This window comes from Zonotrichia leucophrys, chromosome 2 (assembly GCF_028769735.1).
Source record: "Zonotrichia leucophrys gambelii isolate GWCS_2022_RI chromosome 2, RI_Zleu_2.0, whole genome shotgun sequence".
In the NCBI taxonomy this organism is placed as follows: Eukaryota; Metazoa; Chordata; class Aves; order Passeriformes; family Passerellidae; genus Zonotrichia; species Zonotrichia leucophrys.
In genome coordinates this window covers 52,312,105-52,336,280 of record NC_088171.1, presented here as the reverse complement: position 1 = coordinate 52,336,280, position 24,176 = coordinate 52,312,105, and the positions used below count along the sequence as shown (strand labels likewise).

The window sequence follows — 24,176 nt, the reverse complement described above, 5'->3', positions numbered from 1 at the left end:
TATCTCCTTTTTTATTTAACACAACTAACTCAAAGCATTACAAGATTTTTTCCTCCACCATTTTGCAAGAATGGAGCACAGGCTGTTATCTAAATAAGGCCAGTAGTATGGTGGTTGGAGAAGAGTGTACACACTCAAGAGTGTGATTTTTGTATGAACTATTAGTTGAAGAAGATTTGAGTTTCTGGGAATATAAGTGTATCCAAGAGCAGCTTTGGAGGTACCACTGTACACATTATCCGCATGCTTGAGCAAGTTATTTCTGGCAGCAGAACAAAACTTATTCTGTGACAGCTCAGAGCTCAAATTTTTAATAAGGATTAACCCTCCTGTCTTAAATGACAGAATTTGCTGGGTTGACTGGCAACCTTATCTAGTCCAACTTTCCATCAACCAACAATTAATTGATGCTCAACCCTTCATGAGGATGGCTTTGCAACTGGTTCTGCAGTTTTTGCTCTATAGTTTAGCCTTGTTAGAAGAGGCAAAGGGTATTCATCTCTTGACCCTAAAAGGTAAATTTATTAAATATGCTCAGTTATCAACAGTAAAATGCAGCCTTGATCACACTTTTAAAACAGTTCCTTGTTCTTGATAGCATTTTCTGTGAAAACAACTGTGGCACAAAACATTTTCGAATGAAAATATGAAAAGAGTCCATTTGTAAAATGAAACCACTCTTGGAATACGATTAGATTTGAAAACAAATCTTGCCAGAACAACTAAGAAAAATAAAGATGAATGTATTTATATTCTCAAGTTTTACTTCTCATCATAGTCTACAATACATAAAGTGCTCCCCTTCGTAAGCTTCTGGCTTCACTAACACTAAATTTAAACAGATTTGAAGAATAGAATCTTCTGTTCTGAAAATAAAAGTGTCCATTTGATTGCAAATTGTTAAAAGTCAGAACTTCTGGCATTCACATATTTATAGAAAGAGAGCAGAGTCTACTGAAGAAAGAGAATAGGAAAGAAAACCAAGCAATAAATACCCAGAATATGTTTATGCTTCAACAATCACTAATAAGTTTACTAAAATAACATTTTAGAGATGGCAAAAACTAATCTGAATAATTTATCTATGGGTATTTTTTGTGTTCAGTCCCATTAGGCAATATACTGTAATTTGAAGTCAAATGCAAAGGACTATACCTGCTCTTCCCCAACATTTTCCAGGCTATGAAAAAAAAACAAAAACAAAAACCAAAAAAGCGAATGGGTGCTATAGCACTAGTAATTCCTACCTAAATGTCTGAAGTGCAACAAAGCAGATTAGTCAACTTCAAGGTCAGTTGTTAACATGCATTCATTTTAAGGCATTGATAGCACATGGATTTCTGTGCTCCCTAATTGAATACTGCTCTTGGCATTCTTCTCAGGTCTTAACAGAGTTTCTTTCAAATCTAAGATCATTCTTGACATGTGCAATATAAAATCAGTACTTTACATTTTAAATGACAAGTACTATTGCACCAAGACCCAGCTTGGTTTGAGGCTCATAAGAATTTTCCAGTTTTGCTTTGTTTCAAGAACAGGAAAACTCCCAGTCCCCAGACTGCCCCAAACATCCGTAGAAAGCATTGCTCCATAAAAGCAAACATTGCTGGCTTAATCCTTAATTTCTATTGATAGTCAGAGACACAAAGGAAGCAAAGGCATACATTTCACCCTAACACTATACACAAAGCCAGCTTCTCCTGAATCCTGAGAATTACTCCTTAGGCACAACAGACCAAAGCACTACAAAGTGCTGAGTACTCTTTAGCCAGCTCAGAAGTCTTTTTGAAGCTGCTTGCTCTAGATGTGACTCAATGCACAGGTATTTTATCTCTGCAAAGTCCTAACCTCTAGCATTGGGGTGGCCATAAATGATTTTTACCATGTCATAAAGCCAGAAATCACCCAGATGGCAATGACATTCCTCTACTTACAGTACACTAGGGGCAGAGATGCAGCTGTTTGAAGAATATGATGAAGCAGTACAGACCCTCTGATTGAAAGACCTGGGATTAATTGAAAGTGTCCCTTTATTCTCCTTTTCTTAGCCCCTTTTTTACCCTGCCTTTTTTTTTCTCTCTCTCTAGAACTACTGTTCTGAACAAATCATGACCCTTTGATTTCCTGGTTGGAAATTTAAACTTGCTTTATGGTGCTCTTACTGGGACAGAGCAGTTTTATGGGCAAAACACATCACTTGCAGCCAGGAGACCTTGTTTCTGAAGTTGAACTGTTCACCTGTTTTGTATTTGTTCATCACTCCATCTCCCCAGACTTATGTCTTGGTCCTTCTTATCTACTCCTAAGCAAGATTAGAATTATTCAAAAAAGAAGAGATTCATGCTTAGTATTTGTTGAGTGACTGAAACAGGGTCCTAATGCCATCTTTGAATATCTTGAGGTATGCGAAAAATGAAAAAAAAACAACAGTTGATTTATGCCAAAGCATGAAGATCCCTGGAGCTCTCATGGAGATCAAGTCTGCTTCCACCCAGAACTTACTACTCATTATTAAATACTGATCTCATGAGGAATGATACCTGGCCCTTTGATAGGCTCATCTTTTAACAAGGAAGTATCAGAAACTCTGATGAGATCATGTGAATGAGGAGAGAATTTCACTTATTATTAGGAACTATTTTCCTGAATTTTAAAGGTGACTAACTGAGAATGTGAGATGATTTTGTAACTCAGTGCATGACTTTGAGCAAATTAATAAAGGAACAAAATAAAAGTCTTGGTTCCCAGTTCTCCACTTGAACCTGTAGACAATATTACTCTCACTCTTGTTCTACACAAAACCTGGTACATCTACATCTGCCTCTTGTGAATCATATCCAGAGGTTCTACTGAGCACTGCTATTTCTTCTCCTGTAAAGAAAGCATGTTCCTGTAGTTAGGTAGTTACTTGCTTCCACTGTTTCCTGACATAAAAGAAACAAGGCATTCATACATCTATGTACACACATGTAACTCAGGGATGAAAAGCCAAGCATTTCACAGCTTCTGCAAGGGTAGCAAGTCTTTTTTCTATTACAGTTATAAATTTCATGGGTCACAACAGGTAGCACTGTCACCTCCCATAAGTTTTAGTCATAAATATTACTATGATTCTACAATTACCATCTTAAATAGCAAAAGCAATAGAAATTCAACATGAATCTCACCTAGATACTGCTAATATTTGTAAGATCAAATGTTTTATTATTATCTCCCATTTGATTTTCAGTTTGATGCAATGATAAAAAAACCCCACAAAACTTGCCAATTTTCTGTTATGGTTAATGTAGTAAGTTCACTTAAAAGCACCACCAAGAAAACCCAGTTGCTGGTGTCTCTCTCAAAATATATCTCCACTTCTTGTGATATGCAAAAGAGTACTTCTGTCCCTCCTAAAATTCTCAAGTGAATCCCAATCAATGGTTGTGTAGCTCTCAGATTTTTCTTTACAGCTTAAGATGATTAAGTGAATAGAAATAACTCCTTTACTCCAGAAGAATACATACTCCTGGGTCTGACTCATACAGCTGGTTAATAAGAAGGTGAACCTAGCAGTAAAAAAAATAGACCAGTGATTTCCAACTCTCATAATTTCTGTAAGCGTTTGATTCAGAGACCAAAAAAGTCTGATATGCCTAGTGATGCTATTGCCCTAATACTTTCAGGAAACCCCTTCCAATACAGGAAGCTAATTTTGGTTTAAATTGAGGACTGAAACTATGCATATTTCATGATATTCATGCCTTGCTACCTCAACTCTTCACTGTGTCTGAAAGAAATCTTGACTTAACAGTGCACAGCTACTGGAATATAAATATATTTGAAAAAGCAATCGAGTGAAAGTAATTAAATTGAAGATATAAATGAAAAAAGCAAAAAATTACATGATCCTGAGGTAGCTTGAGACTTTTTCATCTGTATTACCTGAAGCAAACACATTATGTAACTTCAAATGTATTAATCCTTCCAAACACTAAGAGATAGATTTCTTTGGTTTCTTTAAATTTGTTGGTGCCTGGCTGTTTTCTAAAACTTTTTAAATAGATCCCAAGTCAGGTATTTCCTAAAGGAGGAAACTGTGGATAGGGTGATGTTTCTTTTTTTCTGAACACTCCTGAAGAATTTATTATGATAAACACAAGATTCTAATTTTGATCTTTGAACACTGCTATAGTTTTTATGTCAGGCAAAGAAGTCTGATGTAAAAGATCTCCTTTAAGCCATTTGACAAATAAAGCACTGCCTGAGCTTCCAACTTTCTTGGCTTTTGGATTGTAATCCCTCAAATCAAAGAATTCTTCACTACTAGCAGCAAAGGGGCTGGCTATGACTTCACAGTTTCAGAGGTTATATTGTTTTTTTTTAACAGTACTAAAACATATTCTCATATCAATATGAATAAAGCAAAAACTTCATGAGTATAACTGTCTCACATCCTCCCCAAATCATACAATGAACAGGTTTTAAAGACAAGAAAGGATCATTGGACTCCTCATGTAGAACTCTATACTCAGATAATCTGCATCAGTTCCCTAAATTTTGCCTGAATATAGGATGTCTTAAAAACAATACTCAGTTTAATCTGAAGAGTTCAAGCAAAGAATTCCTCTCAACTGTACATTAAGTAATGTCAATGGCTAATTACCTTCATAAGTACTCTACTTCTAAGCCAATATGGAACACAGTAATGTATGAATTTCTCAGTCTAATAATCTTATTAGGGACTCACTTTTCCATGAGTAGAAGATTATTCAGGAAAAATAGATCCCATTTTGCAGATGGGTTTTGCTAGCTATTGTCCAGAGGTTTCTCTTTTGGTTGTCTTGTCAATGGAGGCACTGGTTCTGAGACTAGTCAAATTCAGTGTAACCTATAAATAGCCAATTGAAGTAGCTAAGGCACTACTAACCTTCACTAATTGCTAAAATGCACACATGAAGCTGTCAAAATATCCAGACACTACGATTCATCTTTCCACTTTTCATGCAGGCAAATATATGATGATGGCTACCTTTCCTCATGGAAGTTATATTAGCTTAGTTTTCCTATTCAAAGGTTAAACTTTTGTTTAGCTTTCAAACTTTGATGCAAAATAAACTCCCTGAAAAATGCAGGCAGCTTGGGAGAAAAACAAAGAGAGTTGCAGAGCTACAATCTTGTTGGGATCACAGAGATATGACTGGGTGCTGCAATGAAGGGATGCAGGCTTTTTAGGAAGAACAGGATAGGAAAGTGGGGAAGAAGAGCTGCCCTTTCCTTAAGAGAGAAGCTGGAATGCACAGAGCTCTGCCTGGGAGTGGATGAAGTTAGGCAAGCTAAAGCTGACATGGAATTTCATCATGACAGGGATTTCAAAGATATAAGTTGATTGTAAAAAGACATTTCTGAGGTCTGTATTTGAAATTTAGCTGCTGCATCAACTGGAAATGTCTACAAAATTTGCTCCTAATTTTTAAAAACTCTTGTAGAGCTTCTTGAAGCTGCCTGCATTTACAGCCAGTTCAGAGAAGAATTGTATAGTAGCAGCTGCGTTTTCATGCATTACCTGAGTTCACCTCATTTATGTTTAATATGTAGAAAATGCTACCATTTTCAGTTTTACTACTACTCTTACATTTTATACAGCTCACAGGGAGAAACTGAAAGAGTAGTGAAAGTGATGTTCTCAGTGACTGCAGGCAAGCCAACCAGTGTCACACAGTCAGTCTGAAATACTAACCAGAACTCCAGAAACCCAGTATTTTTCGTGATTGGTTTATCCTTCCTCTTGTAGAGCTCACCACTCCGCTCTTTGACCTGATGCTCTTAACACTGCAAAACCTGAGTACACATTGGATTGGACATCTCTCTGGGAAACAGTATCCAAGGCGCAAGAACTAATGCCTGGTTTTAAAAGTTCCAATGTGATGATAGTTTTCAATGCATTTTCACCTTTGTATACCCCAAAGCCAGTGACACCCAGGTTAATCAATGTCCTGAGATGTAATCACAAGGTGTTGAGAAACAAGTTTTACAGTGTGATACAGATAAACAACAGCTTAATGCTGAAGTGGAAAGCAGTGCTTCATAATGATTCAAGAAAATTCAAAATTGGACAGGGAAGGCAGACAGAATGAGGCACAGCAAAGAACCCATAAAGATCACCAACTCACCTGTAACTCTGATTAGCAGCAAATGTTTAGCAATCAAGAACGGTTTAGCAGTAATCCTTATTTCTAAGTGGGAACTGGTGTTAACAGTCTAAGGAAAATAACCTTTCTGGGCTGTAGAGTCAGAGAGGGAAAAGTACCAGCATTCATTCCTTTTCCACTCCTGCCTTTCCCATGTTCCCAGTACTGACAGGTCCCAAGGACCAGCCTCTTTAAGGGAAAGTTATTCTCCCCTTTTGGTTATTCCTCTTAGCCCTCATGCTGTAGAAGGATATTTGTTTTCATATATCATTGAAAAAACCTGGCATGGTTTCTCCTTGTTAGCACTTACAAAAATTAAGGTTTTCTTGGACAAGTTTGTTTTTAAACAAAAATAATGGCAACTCAGATTTTTTGAGAAAATGGGAAAACCAATTTAAAAATTTCATAAAAATGACACCACAAAACCAGAGGAAGATAGATAACATCTTACATATATTAAACCCATGACATAAAGTCTCATTGCTATGTCAGCCTGTGCAATGCTATAGAGAGGAAGGTGTGAACTTCCTTTGCTTGATGGGTTTAGCACAAAAGCAAGTCAAGATATCAGTGGAGAAACAGGAAACAGATGGACGTGGGGGGGGCTCTTGAATCACCCTTTCCTGCTTTTCATTCACTGGCATAGGCCAACATAATGAAAAGCAAGTTAAAGAATAGTTCAGCACTCAAGTTAAAGAATTGCTCAAAAGAAGAACTACAGCAACCATGGGAGCAGCAAAAGGAGACTTAAGAGGGAATACCTTGATTAAACACAAGCATCCAAAGACACAAGCAGTAGAAAGACTATGCATCATCCCTCTGGGATATGGACACAATCAAATACCTCTATAAAGTGCCTGTAGGTCAACACACACAGTATGGCAAACAAACCAGAGGAAGGATAGATCTGTGTGCAGTCACAGATCCCACTGTGATTATGGAGATTGATAACTCCTGTGGCTGGAATGCTGTCATGAAGGGCTATACACTATTCAGGAGAGAGATTGGGAAGGTGTGGTAGAGGTAGTTGCCCTCTATGAATGAGGTAATACTTGGAATGGATTGAGCTCCGTCTTGGTGAGGATGATGAGGGAGTGGAGGGCTTATGACTTTGGATAAAATGACAGACTGGTAAGGGTGATGCTGTTGTGGGTGTTTCCTACAGGTTGCCTGGGCAGGAGGAGGAGGTTGACGAGGCCTTCTACAGGCAGCTCAAAGCAGCCTCAAAGTCACAGGCACTGGTTCTTGCAGGGGATTTTAACTACCCTGACATCTACTGGAGAAACAACACAGTGAGGCACAAACCATCCAGGAGGTTCCTGGAAAGCCTTGATGACTACTTCCTGACACAAGAAGTGGATGATCCCACAAGGAATGGTGTGCTGCTTGATCTCATACTAATAAACAGAGAAGACCTTGTTGGAGACGTGAATGATGAGCACAGCCTTGGCTGTAGTGACCATGTGCAGTTCAGTCTGGGGAAGGAGGAAGCAGGGCAGCAAGATTGTAACCATGAACTTCAGAAGAGCTAACTTTAGCCTCTTTAGGGATCTTCTTGGAAGAATGCCATGGGAATGAGGCCTGCAGGAAATAGAGGTCCAAGAGAGCTGGTTGATATTCAAGATATTCAAGGATCACTTCCTCCGGTCCCAAGCATGTTGCATCCTAGTGAGAAAGAAATCAGGCCAAGGGGAAAGAGGCCTGTGGATGATCAAGGAACTCCTGTCATTACTTGAGTGTAGGCAGGAAATATGGAAAATTAGAGTCAGGAAATAGAATCAGTGTCAGGACACTTGGAATGAATACAGGGAGGTTGTCACAGTGAGTATAAATAAGATGAAGATGGTCAAGACCCACCTGGGATTAAAGATGGCCAAGGCTCTCAAAGACAAGAAGGGCTTCTTCAATCCACTGTGGTCCCTTCCAACTTTACCTATTCTGTGAATCTCTAATATAAACTTATCTCCAAAGGAAGAGCACCAGTACACAGCACATATCTCCAGTACACGAGCACCATACTGCAAGTGATTGTTTTCCCAAAGTGTTATCAGTATTTCCCATTCTAAAGAATTCTTCATAAAATTTAGTGTCACTGGGAATCAAGCCCAAAATATCAACCAAATTCTTTATTTATATCTGTTGTATATTATAATATCCTTAAAATTAAAGGACTATTGTTTTTTTAGGTTTTGATACAACACAGTTAGATATCAAGGTTTTGAATAAAGTATAGTTTTAAAATGTTAAGACAGCATTAAAAATTATTAGTATGTCAGTACCGTCTGAGCAGACAGCTCTTTAATAATAACGGACAGGGAATTTAAAGAAAAAATACTTCAAAGAAGTAAATGGATATTCTTTCCAGCAGAATGATTTCTTTAAAGACAAAAATCCAAATTAAGCACTCCTTTTTTTAGTTTCAAAAGAACAGCTTTGAAGGTAAAATATACCAAACCAAAGCAATTAAGATGAGAAGAAGAAAGATAGAGAAAAATAATACTCCAGGGGCCAAGTATGTAAGACTGAAAGGACTATTAAGTCAAAGTACAATCATTCATTTTCCCCTGAATTATATTTATTTAATACAAACATAAATATGTGCAGAACAGATGAATGGGTTACCAGAGAAGGTAAAGCAAATGCTCTCAAATGCTGTTATTTGGAGAGCATCACCATTATCAGAGAACTGTTTGCTGCAACTTGGTCTTGAATTCAAACAGACACCTGCCTAAGTTTTCTTTCCATGGCTGTGTGAGCAACTACTAGAAAAGGACAAATAAAATTTTATAAAACATAGACTACAACAGTAGTGCTTCCCAGACTCCAGTCTTGGCAGTTGTAGAACTTTAGGTAAACTTCTCACAGGTGACAAAGGAAGAAATTTTTACTTTAATTTTTACTTTCGGACTACAGCCTTCCTCTCTAACTCTTGTCTTTTTTTCTGAAGGAGAGGAGGAAACTGAGCTTCCTCTTGTCCCTGTCATACACTTTCCATGAGATGAAAAGCAAACTATGTGTCAGATTTTGCTGTATGAGTAAAACTGTTCACAAGCTTGTAAGTTCTATCAGATGCCTTTCTCATTCCTTTGCTCCAAGAGTCAGTGTATCAATTCACTTTTATGAAAATACTTATTTATGAATTCTTGTTCAAAATACCTGAAAAATCCTAAATACAAGCAAAAAGAATCCGTAGTAAGCTAAGTTTGTACAGTGTTTCATGGTTCCACTACAACAATAACAAATAATTTGAATGAAGTATTTTGCATCACAACTCCTGCTCAACGCCTCAGCTGCAGAAACCTGGGATGTTTTACAATTTTAAATGTCACTGCAGAAAACAAGACCATATTCTTTCAGTCATATTTCCTCACCTAGTGTACACATTTATAGATAGTGTCTGTACTTGCCTTTGGTAATTTATAATGCCCTGATGGTATTTAAAAATAATTCACAAAGAAAACTTCCTAGGAAGTCTAAGTAAGTAGATTTCCTTTAAGGCCTCATGAAAAATGAAGAGGACATTGTTTCAGCTCATGGTGACAAGCATCAGACGCTCCTCTAGGCAACCCTTGCTAGGGACACAGCAAATTTTTTCAGAGGCCTAACTCTGATGGATGCACAAAATAAGACAGACTGAGAGCAGAGCTTTCAAGAGGAAAAAAGACCAGTGGCCTTTAGGGAAAATGATGTTTCAGACTACCTGTGTTTTTATAAATTGGAGATGAGAATAAAAATTTAGGATAATGTGGAGAAAATATTATACTACGTGCTACAGTTCATTAAAGTACCATGCACAGAGCAAGCAGCTACTTAAGTAACTGAACAGATCCTGCTCCTCCACATCTTACTTTCCTTGAGAAAAGATGACTTGAATGACTTCAAATGTATTGCTGACATACCTTTCCTGGCTCCCTTCTGTGATGTCGTAGAGATGATTGGCACCTCCATCAGCACAAGCTCTCAGGGCAGCTGCAAGTGAAGAAAGAGAACATCAGCACATTTGCATTATAAATAAAAACCCACAACTAGTTGACAGCACTCTGTAAATTAATTGTTCATAGTGGCATAGGGAATAAGCTTGAGATCTTGTATGGCTTTTAGCTTCTGGTACTTGACTGCTTTCCCTGTTTCTCTAAATAGAAATTTGAACTGTTTTGATCAGACTAGTACCAATCTTCATCTGACTGCGCCACTGCACATGCAAATAGCTTATTTCTCTTATGAATAAAGTTCTATTTGTTTAATTCAACAAACAACAAAGTTGAATTTAGCAACAATTTTAATTGAGCAGCAATTTTATATAAAATAATACAATCAAATATAATCAAGCAGATACAAAAATAATTTGGCAGTGGTTTGGATAAAGCATAAGCAAAACTGACCGGGGTACAAACCCAACCGGGGTACTGGGGGCTGGATTTTCTCACCCTGCCTCCCGTACAAAAAACAAAGGAATCCAAACACAACTAATATACTGTAAGCTAATACATATCCATCAATATTTTCCCATAAATCTCCTCCTATTTTTGATTCTTGAAATCTACATCACTGTACTGCACAGTGCCTGCTCTGCTTGTTTCTAAGGGGGCTTCTGGCTTTTGGTGGTCTCTTGTGATGAAGGCTTCTCCTCATTGTCCCTGTCCTTTGAACAACCCCACAGGTTGCACATGCACCCCAAGTCTTGTGTTATAGAAGCCAGCATTATATTCCAAAAATAAGCCTTATTATTTCATAGATACCTGGAATCATCCCAATTTTGTCCATTTCAAGTCTGATTCCTTAATTATCCCGAGGCTTACTCCGTTTGGGATGTTACTTATCTCAAACTACATCCTGAATCCTATTTTCTCATTAACATCTGAAAATATCTGTTTTGTGACACTAATTACATATTTTTACTCTATTACTTTTTAACAAATATTTTCTAAAATATTGATATAGTTAAAATTCTTAGCATGAATCGGATTCATTAATTACATTTCTATCTATCTGAACCTGCTGCCCAGCCAGCTTAAACTACAGACAGGCAAATATTAAAACCTGAAAAGGCCACCCTCCATCTACAGATGGATCCTCCACCTTGTCACAAGTGAGAACTTGCACTGTAAACACAACTATCTTCTCACCCAGGCAGAAAGTCCCCTATGGTGGCTCTACAGCAACCTGCATAACAATTGGGAAAGAAAAATAACCAAGAGTTAATAATCACAATACTGTTTTTTTTTTCTTTTTTCCCCCCTCCTATGACACAAAAATGCTAACTTTATTACAGTTCCTATATTTTTCCACAGACTGTTTGACTCTTCTGACATAAAGTAAGTGGTTTATGTCTTAGCTTTAAATCTTGGACTATCCTGGTACAAAACCACAATAATTTTCAGCACTTCCACCTAACTTGGCGACTGCAAGGGGCATGTGCCACTAATTCCAGTTGATTTAAACAAGCAGAGACATGCTGTTCTCTTGTGATCCTTTTGTTTATACAGATTAAAGTCAGAGAAAAGAGACAAGTCTAACACTATTACAAAATCAAACATTAATTGGTATCTTTTTTCATAAGCTCCCCTATTAATCATCATTTAACTAACACACAGCTCTTTCATGAGGTTTTAAAAACCTGATAAGCTATTAAAGACTGAAAATGACCATCTTGTCTTAGCAGTCTTTATCAGTTTTGCTCTGAGATGCACAAGTGAGATAACTACAGCACTCAAGATGAAAGAAGCTGTTGCTTCCACACTAGGGCACAGTGTTCCTTCCAGGCCCAGAGAGGCTGACTGGCAATACCGAAAGGACTGAAAGTCACAGGGACAGGGGGAAAAAAGAGGAGAGATAAGTAAAAAAAGGTACAAACAATCAGATCAGGCACTTCTTGCTGCTAAGAATCCAATTGTCAGCCAAACTTGCTTTCCTTTGGTGTTTATTTTTCAGTCAGAACCACCTGTCAGCAATGATACAAACCTGTATCTTTCCTTCTGGCACACATTAGATGGGCAATCCACCTCCCCCCTACTTAGCCAGCCTATACAAATTGGGACAACAGAGTTCACCTCCATAGCTGTCCTCATCTTAAGTCCTTTTTTCCTGTGTGGGTGCTAAAATCCCACAGGGAGTGTTTTTAAATGAATATCTAGTGTGCAGTACCAAGTGACCTTGGCTGAGGATTTTTTTGGGAGCTGCGAGAAAGAAGGAAGCAGGACAAAAAAAAAGCTACCAGTTCATCACAGGTGACTTTGGGTACCTCAGCTTTTTTCTTTCAGGCTGAAGCCATGAGCAGAGCAGGAGAACAAGCACTGTACTCCTCTGTATTGCTTCTAGCACAACTTCTGCTGCTGCTGTCTCCAGTACCCACCATGGCAAGCACCACTGCCCTCAGCCTTCTTGTACAGACCATGCACTTCTCTGTCCCCTTAAACACTTCACCCTCTCCTTGCAGCATCCACCCAAACCCATATTAACAAGCCAAGGACAAGCAGATTTGATCCTGAGAAATCTTACTAGGTGAAACAATTTCTGGAGCATTCTAGAAGCTTGCCAGACACTTACTATGGTGATTCCCTGCTTCAGGCAAGTGCCTCATCCAGACTGATAAATACAACATCACAAGACAAGAACATTACTTTTTGCCTACTGTGTTTGGAAGATTTTAGCTTCTCCTTTCACTGGAGGTTGCAGCTGAAAATGGATTGATATACTTCCTTCCACCTGGACATATCCGTTCTCTCAGGGAGTCCAGCTCACACAGAACATAGTAATGGCCCATTGCAAGAGTGTGTAATACCTGTCCTTAAGTCAGGCATCCTGTCCACTGGCTTATTTAGCAGATACAAGCATCTAAGCAAGATCTAGGACCTAAGGTACATGACCTGCTTAAAGGATGTTTCCCAGACATTTCCAGACAGTCACAGCCTTTTCCTTCTGAAAATGGTGAGTTTTCCATCTATTCTCCCACAAAAAAAAAAATAAAAAAAATAAAAGTAGCTTATAACTTCTGGGAATAAAAAATAATGGTATGAGATACATAACAAGAGATTAAAATATATTATTGGTCTCAATTATTTTAACACAGCCAGGGCCTTAACTATTGTATATTCTCTCAATGGACTTACAACAAGTAAAGCCTGGCCCAAGATCTCTTCATCTGATCTTACAATTTTAAAATGATATGACTAAAAAAACCAAACTAAACTAAGCAGTACAAAACTGTCCTTGTTTAGAGCAAATTTGGGAGAAAAACCTCTAAAGGGGTTCCTCTAGAAAGCAGATCCCAGTGGCTCCTTCCCTAACTGGTTCAGGAAAAGATTTCTTTGGAGAAAAGTGGAAAAAACCTGTTTATTTAACAGGCAAAGCATTCACCAGCACAAAAAAAAAATTGAAAAATATTAAACAATAAAACCTCTTTCTCCTCCAAAGAGATGAAAATTTCAGAAAGTCCCCTTGGTGGGATGTAGCTCAGCTCACTCAGTCTCTTATCAGTCCCTCTGGTGCTGGAAATGCCGCGGCCCAGGCCCAGGCCCGGCCTGGTGGGCCACAGGTGCTTTTCTTTTTTTTTTTTTTTTTTTTCAGAGCAGGTTTAAACAGGTGCAAATAAAAAGAAAAACCACAGTCCAGGGAACTTCTCTGCCTCAGCTAGCTAAAACTAACTAAAAAGCAAAGGAGAGCTCTGTCCTGCTGTCTGTCTGTCTTCAGACAGCACAGTCCAGGAGCAGGATGCTGAGGGAGCAAGTGCAGTTTCTGATAACAAACTCTGTGCTTCTTCTCTCCCACCCTTCACCCTCAGAAAAACCCTTAAAGGTGCAAAACTTATTATCCAGCATAAAAAGAACAGACAACTGGGGATACAAGCATCATATAGCCAACCCAGGACAAAAACAAATCAGTCTTCAGTGTGGTACGTGTAAAAATACTAAGATTCTCCCAAAGAAAGGAAGGTGCCTAAGTAACAGATCTATGAGACTGGGATATTCTTCACACATATATGGTGCTAATATTTGATATCTCAAATCAAAAGAGTTGCCTTATATAACTGCAATTTAAAGCTGTCTCTCACAAATTTATTCTTATTTGTCTAAAAAAAAATTAAACTTCTGTAGCATTGTAAAGTTATTTAGAAAAACAATTTATGAGGCACTGATCCTTTACCAGCAAGTTAACTTAGACTGATATCAAACAAAGCCTCAATTGCATTAAGGAACTAGCAGGTAATTAATAGATTGGCTGGAGGCCAGTAAGTCATAATATTTCTACAGCTATGAACAAAGCTTTGCTTGACAAAAACTAATGATATATGTTAGCTGGAAGAATATGTATCATTATTACCTGGAAGTGTTTAAGGAGATGGTCAGCAATTCTAAGCTTATGGTTTGGATAGAAAATTCTCTATGAAAAAAAATAGGAACTGATTTTTTTAAAACAGTGCCTTTTTTATAAGAGACAAAGTTGCTTTACAAACAACTATTTGGCCAAGGTGCACCATGGCAACTGTGTAGGCAAATCTAAGAATCTCTAGGCGCTTTGCAACAGCTCACATGAAACCTCATTAATTATTTCAGCAGAAACTGAAGGACCTGAACAAGATTTGGGCTTTGTTTTGCTTGGCTTGGCATTCTGAAAACAGAAACACTTTCTTCTGAGATGTTTTCAATTCAAATAGATGAAAAAAAAAAATTCAAAGGTGGAAAGTGACACAGACCGATGAAGTGCTAAGGGTCACAAATGGGTCAAAGACAAGTTATCCTGCAGGGTGACCAAAGTGGATGGTGAGGCTTATAAAGTGAAGAATAACTTAAGAGGCCAGTCAGAACACCAAAGGTTATCCTCTTACCATCTCTTCTACCACAAAGGGTACCATCACATTATGGCAGACTCCTCAAATTTGCTAGGTGGGCGGCACATGGAAGTATGCTCTTGCTTATGTACGTCAGAAAAAACTAAGTCATCAAAGACATTATCTAAGGGCTAGAGGTACTTAACCTGGCCTCTGTGAAGTCACACATACTAAGGAATTGGTTTATATTACATTGAACTAATATAATATTAGTTTATACTAGCAAATATAAAAAACTTCTTGTCCAAGTAGCTCACAGAGCTCTGGTGGGTCAGGAGAAATAACACCTCCAGAAAAAACACCCTAATATTGAGACAGAATATCCATCCTGAACTAGGTAAAGTGTCTAGGAGAGGTGAAGGGTCTGTGGAGCTAAAGCTGAAGGAGAGGCCGCGTTCCAGAGACAGCAAGGAGACAGAGAAAGAAAAACAGAAAAACCACGAGGTCAATCTGCCCCCGACTTAGGAATTCCTTCGATAAAGAAGAATTAGTGCTAAATGACATGTGGAATGAATATGTATGAACTTAATTTGAAACTGTATGCATATGCATTTGGAAGGGGGGATAAAAAGGGGACTCGGAGTCTCCAGGGGCACGCATGCCCTTTTGGGGAGTCTTGCGTCCGGCGCGCGTCGTAATAAAGCATACCGGGCTTTACAACTTTTACAAGTTGTGAGGTTTCTTCTTTTCTCCGCAAAACAATATGCAGTTGGTAGCTGTAGCTTTTTCAACCAGCACAGCTGGAAGCAGGGGAGGCCTGTGATTTTGGCTACCCAGCTCAGCTGCAGAGCCCCAGGGTACCATTTCATGCTTCTGGTATTAGAAGAGATGATGCTAAGAGGACAAGGACACAAGTGCACTGCAGCCCCAGCTTAGCATGTGAATTTGCACTCCTTGGCATTACCACAAATTACCACCTTTACAATCTGAATATTCTGTGTTAAGCTCCACTGCTCAGAAATAGCTCTGTCTGCCAAATTACCACCTTTTCTATCTGTTGGATTAGTTTCTCATAAAACTCCAGGGTCAGTCAGGGAACTAGGGCATGGAGATATAATCAAAAAATCAACTGTTTTATTGTGCAGGAGGGGGAACTCAATGCCACTGTCAATAACTGCTTCCCAAGTTTTTGGGAGCAGCATGTATTCAGTTCAGTCCAACTCTTGCCATGTCTGAAATTAAGGCAAGAGTTAATACCCCTCAGCCCCATCTATGCCAAGGAAGAGTTACATAAAGAGCATATTATCAAGCCAACCTAAGAGTTTCTCACAGGCAGCATGAATGAAGAAACAGAGGCCTTTCTGAGCACTGCCCTTCCTTTTAAATGGTGCATCTTCTGCTAGTAACCAGTGAAGTATTTCCCTTTAGTGACTGAGTTTGAGGCACCATTTTAGGGATAATTTTTAATTTTTACAAAAATTATTCTAACACAACAAAAACACTGGAAACAGTTTACTTTATATTTACCCCTTGGCAAATATAAAAAACTTCCTGTCCCTGTGAGGCAGGATATGAGCAGCATATGAAACACAAAAAAAGGGAGGTCTTGGCTGTGAACTAACAAGTTCAGATACTTTTTTGCAGAAAAGGAGAAAGTATATGATTGTATTCAATAGCCCTGCAAATTCAGGTAGGGCAAAAGACTCCACCAAAGAGATGCAACTTTTGCAGACAAAGATGAGTGCATAGAAAGGGAATACATTTATAAACATTACCAATACCTGGGAAAGAAAAGCATAACCTTATTATTCCTATTCCATTATTCCTTCCAATTAGCATTTAAAATATATTCTTGTCCAAACCGATCTTGAAATAAATCTCTTTTTTTTTTGCTTAAATTCAAACTTGTGACAACTATCCTTAAACTGCTTTAGTACAGCCCCTCTGTTCCTTTTCTAATTTCGCACAACTTCTTCTAGGTATGCAATCTCTTTCCCTCATTCCTTTATTGATTCAGTAGCCTGGTAACCATAATTAACCTGCCAGCAAAATCTACGCATAAGAGAACTCCGCTTAATTAATGACTTGGAGTGCAGGTAGTAATACATATGTGAAACAAATGGTAGATACACAGAGAATTGCTTGCTTGTCTTGATACATAGGGCAAACACATTTTTGTCCCAGTATTACTAAAAAATAGTAGCTACCAACAACAAAATGCATAATCTGTATTTATGTGCTGTCTCATTTTCTCTTTTGTCCTGCAGAACCTGCAAAAATAAATTTAACAAACCCATGGCTTTGTACAGCTGCAGATTGCTAGAATGGGTATCAAACTGCATCTCAAACTATTGCCTCCCACCCATGTGTTTCCACCTGTGTTATCAGGACTGTTTGTAACCGCTATTCCATTTCAATTACAGGGCACTGCAGATGTCCCTCTTCTGTCAACTGCAGCTCTGTTTAGCAAATCAACTACCAGTCCATAATAGTTTTCTGCTTTGTGGTTGGACACTGGTCTTGCTATGAGGCTTTTTTACTATTTAAAATAGATCTATCCTTATGTTGCAAATGAGTGGTTTGGCTACTTAAAGAAACACCATCAAAGACATTGGTGAAAGCAGGGTTTAATACGAATTTGTGAAAATACAACTTTATACTTTTTGATGCCAAGGTTCACTCTATTACTTGCTACAAAGATGAAAGCATACAAAAGAAGATCACATTAGAAGCAATTTGAAATTATTTACATGGAAGCTGGGAATACTAGAGGGGGTAAGGGTGCTAAGGATCTGGATGCAATGATAAGGGTGCAAAAGGCTTTGCAGCACTTAGTCATTGAGTAATTAATATTTACAGAGCAATTTGATAGTGTTCCCTACAATTAAAACAATGATTAACTATAGATTTGAGATGGTAACATTCATACTATAATCAATTCATATGCACACAGATAAAATAATGTGCACACCCTTTTGCATTTGTGCAAAGTACCAATCATAAATTCCCCTTGAGTTCAGTGAAATGCTAACATCAAATCCCTTTGTGTTTGCCAGCAGGCAAGGCTGCACCTAAAGGAGTGTGAAGATTGGGTGGGATGGGGGCACCAGCCCAGACCTCAGTGTTAGTGACAATTTGAGTATCACAGACTTGAGGGCAAGTGAGCTCCGAGGTGTCATAGGCAGAGGGTTGCTATTCTAAAATTATTTGTGTATCTGTCATGGTTTGAGCCTGGCACAGAGCCAGTGCCCCCCATGAAAATGCCCTCACCCTGGTGTCTGCTGTGAGATGTGACCAGGAATAAGCAAAACAGGCTTTAGCTTGAACATAAAGAACACTTTATTACCTAAACTACAGGAAAATAGGGAAAAGCTATAAGGAAAAGAAAAAAAAATTGAAAACCTTACAAAAACCACTTTCCTCCTCCCCACTACCTGACTTTCCCAATCCGATACGTTCTCCCAAAACACCAACTGCCCAGCCTGGCACGACACTTTAGTATACTCAAACTTCAGTTCATGAAGAGGAAAGGAGTCCTTCTTGTTCCATAGGCTTCCCCTGGAAACACACTGAAACCTCGTGTGCTTCCCTGTCACTTCGGCACCGCCCGGAAAAAAAGTCCTTTTGCCGCTTGTGACATCTTCCTTCCATGCCCAGTGCTCTCACCACTGACGCATGGACCAGAGCTGCTTTTAGGGTTGTCTTTCAAGGATGCCTTGTCTCACTCCAAAAAGGCACAGTCTCTGCTTTGGGACATCTGTCCCCCCCATATTTTTCCAATCCCCTGGGGCCGAGGGGTCCTCACGATGAACCCTCCTGGTTCTGAGCCACTGCTTCCCCCTAAATGCAGTCTCTGTGTCACAGGAACAACTGAGTCCATGGCCACAAGAAAAGTCCAGCCAGAAGGCCACTCCAAATCCTCTCTCCTCATTCAATCATCTCCACGTTCTTCGGGCCAGGTCCTTGTCTCATCTCATCTCTCATCTCCCTTCTTATTCAGCTTCGAGGAGGATTAGCATTTTTTGCAAGGCCCCAATCATGAAAGAAAGGGGTTAAAACTTTCAGTCTCTGTCTGTCCCGGAGCGGCACTCCCACACACGCTGCCGCTCTGGCCGGGCACTCTTCTCCCCCTCTTCTCCTCCTGGGCCGGCTGCTATCACATTCAGTGTCGCCGGCTCTCTCTCTCTCCCTCCTGGGGGGGGGGGGGGGGGAATGGCTGCCCGAGGGCTGACTCCCTGGGATCTTCCACCCTTCCATCCTCGAAGCCTCCTCACCTCCCATCTCTGTCCAGGCCCAGGGCCTACCACGTGGCTGCCCCTCCCCCGCCCAGCAGCAGCGACTGGACAGGGGAGGGTGATCTGACCTCTTCGCCGCGACGTCCCAAGAGAGCCTGCCAGGGCCAAAACCCTGCTTTTAACCCCTGTGTATTCTCGGAGGTGTGTCCAAACCCCACTGGCTACACCAGGTGCCAGTCTCAAACTCAAAACCTTCATTGGTTTGACCACAGCTTCCCAGAATTCCCACTTCTTCCTGGTCAAACCACCACAGTATCCAAGAAAGATCCACCAGCTACAAATCTCTTATACCTAAACCATGACTTCTAAACTATCCATATCAAAGAACAGAGGTACCCATTAGTCCTGAGGCGAATGGATCACCAACATTGCAGCTATGCTCCCATATGGACCAGACTGGATCTCAATATGTAAAATGACTGTACTCTTGGTAAGGTAATGATATGTTTCATATAAAGCTGCTGTGCTTCTTTAATGACTCTGCTTTGAGCTGTAAACATCATAGAGATCTCAGCCAAGCAGAGGCAAGATCCATTAAACAATTAAATATGAGAAGACAAGGAAGAAACCAATATGAGAATGAATTAGGAACACTATTCTTTTTCCAGTGCATTGATTCAATATTGAGCTAAAGCCACACAGATAACACTTCTCTTTATAAAGTTCACACAGAAATTAAACGCATGGAAAAGGAAACAATTGTTCCCACAGAAAAAAAAAAACACCACTAAATTTTAGCCAAACATGTTACAGTCACCAAAAAAATTAAAGAAAACTTTAAAAGAAAATTCTAGGAAAACTTATATCTTAATGCTCATTTTTTGGAAAAAAAAAAGAACAGAGCAACCCTTAAAAAAATAAATTCCTAAGTGCCAAAAACCACAAATTCAAGCAAAAAACCTTGAGTACCAGTAAACATAGTAGTAGTAATGTGCTGTCAGAGACAGAGGCAAGGGAGCAACTGTGATTTTACTAAAAGTGAGCTTCTGCACTGTCTTCATGAGCACTTCGATGCAGAGTTCATTATGATGATTCATATTCAAGGCTGCTGGGTTTGGAGTCTCTTGTCTTGTCAGGAGTTAGATTTAATATTCCTACAAGCCTTACTTAAGATATGATTTTGTCTTCTCTTTTCTGTCATTCCCCCATTCTGTCAGACCCAAGAGCTCTGGTACTTGCTGAGCTGCTTTACACCCACTGCTGTAATAGGCTCCACAGACAAAGCAGCCCTGTGCTGTCTCACAGAGAAAACCAGGAGGAGAGAGCTTAAGCATAAAGTGCTTGCTGCCATCATTTCCATTAAAATCTAAGTGACCTTTTCATGACAAGGACATGTGGCTTGATGCCACTGGGGGAAGAATCAGGAAGAAGTTTATTCTTTTTATTTGATCCTTTTTTTTGCTCTCTGTCTGAAAAGTGACAGCTAAAGCTACAATATAACATTTAATCAGCTTTTTTTTTTTGCCCTGAGCACACATCTACTATTACTAGGTAACAGTAGGAAAACACTTATAAGGGAACAGACAAAAAAAAAAAAAAAAAAAAAAAAAAAAAGGAAAACATAATATTAATCCTGACTTTTTTTTTCCTGATACACTATTTGTTTTGAATGTATTTAAAGAATAACTTGTTAAATGTAAGATCCTCACAAATCAAATGAGCTGCTGAAACAAAAGCAGGAAGTCCTACCTGGGCCTTAAATCTGTATTTTTCAGAGTGAGGAGGAATACAAGCTCTCTACAGCCATATATTTGCATTTTATTGAAGTCTGGTCTGATACCAGGAATTCCCCAGAGATTCTCAAGCCCTTCCTGCAGTGCCACACGTTGGCCCCAGGGTTGGGTTGCATCCTGGCTTGCAGACCTTGCCTCTGTAATCCCTGATTGCTGCTGAAGGATCAAGCAAGTCTCAAACATCAAACCCCTACAGACACGATGCTGCAGACACAATCCATCCCATCAGGCAGCCTTTCAAACAACACCTGCTTTCATTGCTTTGCAACTGCAATGCACCTCACTAACAAAAATTTACTCTAGCCTGTCTACCAGCGTCCTATACCTACAGCAAACATCTACATTGAAATATAATTGAAGGTGAAGTAGCTGCAAGAGTGTGCAGCTAGTTTTTTCTGCATCCATTTCCTGGTTATAAAGTGAAATGGAAATAACTGATTTTTTTTCCTGAAGTTTTAAAATCATATTGTTTAATAATATAATTGACCTCAAGCTTTGAAAGCAACTTTTTGTTTCTTCATTTTCTATTTTCCATTGCTGCAGCATTGATTTCTGACAGAAGGAAAACAAACAGCTACAAATACGATGGAATACCACAACTGCTTGTGATTTTATTTGCTGGCCAGCATTGTCATCAGACAAACCTTAGTAACAAGCTGACTCTATTCCTATATGGAAAAAAAAATCTGACAAAAAAGCCCACCACCTTTATTAGTATTATACATCGACATTTGCTGCAAAGAGACACAAAAAATAAGCTTTTTTTTTTTTTTAATCTGGCATTGTATTAGCAATAACAGACTTCATGAAATCACTGCTCCCTACTCCACAATGAGAAGGATGTGGGGCAGGCAGGGAGGCAATATTTGGAAAAAGGTGGTCAGCTGTGCTAAAACAGCAAAGAAGAAGAAATTGTCTCCTACTACTACTAGCAACCAGCAACTCTATGCTCGTCATCACAACCAGATCAGTGCTCCTGTCTCTTCTGCTTCCCCTCAACAAAATGCATTAATAATTCAAGCCAAACTGCAAGTGTAAAGCAATGAGCATGATAAGTTCATATTCATGTCTATGATTAAATATTTTCAGCTAATGCATTTATATTTCAAATTTTGTTTGCCTAAATTGGATTTGCAGTAGCCAGCAACTCATAAAAAATTAATCACACACTTATTTAAATTGCATAAAATATATTAATTCCTGCTACTAAAACACACATCTTTCCTTAGAGCGCAGAATAGATTTCCACACAACCATTTTATATCATAGTCTAACAAAAACTTTTGTGTGCCAAGGAAATTTCAGGGCTCATAAAAGTCACAAACTCCAATTTTGTTAAAAGATAACTACACTATTACAATGCATAAATTTCTCAATGAATCAAGCATGCTTTGACACCGACTTGAAAACTTACTTAAAATATTCAAGAGAATAATCTTGGTCTAAAAGTTGTTTGGAATTAAGTATCTGAAAGAGGGACAAACAAGGAACCAGACAAGGCTGGTAGATACATTTTCCTAATGCAAGTGGAACTGATCTTTATTTTCTGATGTCTTGATAACATAACCTGTGTTCATGCTACGTACACTTGTGTATTAGTAATTTTCCCCGCTTTTAACAGATAACTGTTCAATAGATTTTTCAAGTAAACAATTGTAACACCATCCAAAGAAATGGCCTAACCCTCCCCCCTCCCCCAAACTTTTATTATTTAACTTCTGACACTTTCACTCTTGTTTCTGACTGAACCCCACATCTTTTCTGTTGTCTTAACTCCCAGATTTGGGCAGTGCTAAGTTGCAGTAGAAGTTTCTTTGAAGAAACTGGAAATGTAAAATTACAAGAAGACCTGATCTTACCTACTTTATTTCATATTTGGAATAACTACATGTACCTATGCCCTGGCATTTGCAGTAATCTACACCAGAGTGGTTTCATGGAAGCAGTGGATTTGCATCGCTTTTACTCTAGTACTGGCAGTTCAAAGGATGAAAAGGAACACAGATATTACAATGTGTGGCTCCTCTTAGGAAAAGAGGAGCTTTAGCTACTTGCATCAAGACTAATCCTGATCTCCAACATCTTCCCACACAAAATAGATCTAAAATTAAAATAATATTCTTGTTAGGCACTTTATTTTAGCTGCTAAGTTTTCCAATAGTCAAGAAAGTAGGTCAGCTAGCATACTGATATAAAAGATCAGATCTATGATATAATTTTCTTAAACACATTTCTTTCATTATTTGTTATTTAATAAAATAGTTGAAAACCCCCAAAGGATGCAAAAATTAGAATATTTTCATTATTAAAATATTGTAGAAGGTGTGAATTACAATTTTCAAAAGAAATAATCAGCACCAACAATAATTTTTGGAAGTTTTTAGCTATCTTGATGAAATACTATGTTAAATCATCACAACACACAAAGAAAGCTCATTTGGACTGTCAGAATCAGCTTCAACCAGGCTAGAAGCTGCATTTCTGAATGCTAAATGGGATTTCACATCTGAATTCTCTTACATAACACAAATGCAAAACCAATGCTGTCATCCTTGAAAGAAAATAATCAACATCTATATGGAAAGTCTGGTTATGAATGAAGATGGCATAGCAGTAATGTCCCAGCTCATAAAGAGATGAAGAAACAAGTGCATTGATTTCAAACCCTCTCTTTATTAAGGCTATAAAAGAACTTTTAACACAAAATTTCCAAATAAAAATATTTGTAGGAGGCAATCTAGAGCTTACTGTACAAAACTGAGTGTATATTCTCAGGGGGAATAAACTTCTGTGTGACAACTCTCCTCCTAGCAAGGCTGCAAACAGGTAATTAATTTATAGATCTCTGCATGAAGTAGGAACAGCTCTTGTCCTCTGGCAGTTCCCTAAGGCCTCAGAAAGGGAAAAGGAAATAGAGTGAATGGAAAAGTAGAGGCTCAGGGAGTATTCCAGACCCCGAATTTGGGACTGTTCAGTGTTCTAAACTACTCAAAATGTGATTTTAGTAGCAGATTTCTCCATGTCTAGTTTCCAGTTACAAAGATAATCAGTACATTGCACATGACTTATCAGAATGATACAGTTACTGCTCCAGGACTTCCATTTCAATCCATTACAAATGGGCCTAAAAGTGCAAAATCAAAGAACTTTTCCCTCTCATTTTGGTAAATATTTTTCTTTTGAAGAAAAGAGACTGGACTTTAGCCTATAT

At 38.7% G+C, this 24,176-nt stretch overlaps 1 protein-coding gene across 8 annotated transcripts in view; it reads right to left on the bottom strand.

The window, feature by feature from the left end:
• Nucleotides 1-24,176, bottom strand: part of TPK1 (thiamin pyrophosphokinase 1) — a 305,721-nt gene that overhangs the window by 176,935 nt on the left and 104,610 nt on the right. For 6 of the 8 annotated variants that reach the window (XM_064704990.1, XM_064704992.1, XM_064704993.1 and 3 more), the window contains one exon: nt 10,070-10,139. In XM_064704990.1, coding sequence (XP_064561060.1) covers nt 10,070-10,139 — 70 coding nt within the window. Of the gene's footprint in view, nt 1-10,069; nt 10,140-11,296; nt 11,334-24,176 lie in introns of all 8 variants that reach the window. The other 2 variants (XM_064704994.1, XM_064704995.1) reach the window with 1 other exon arrangement.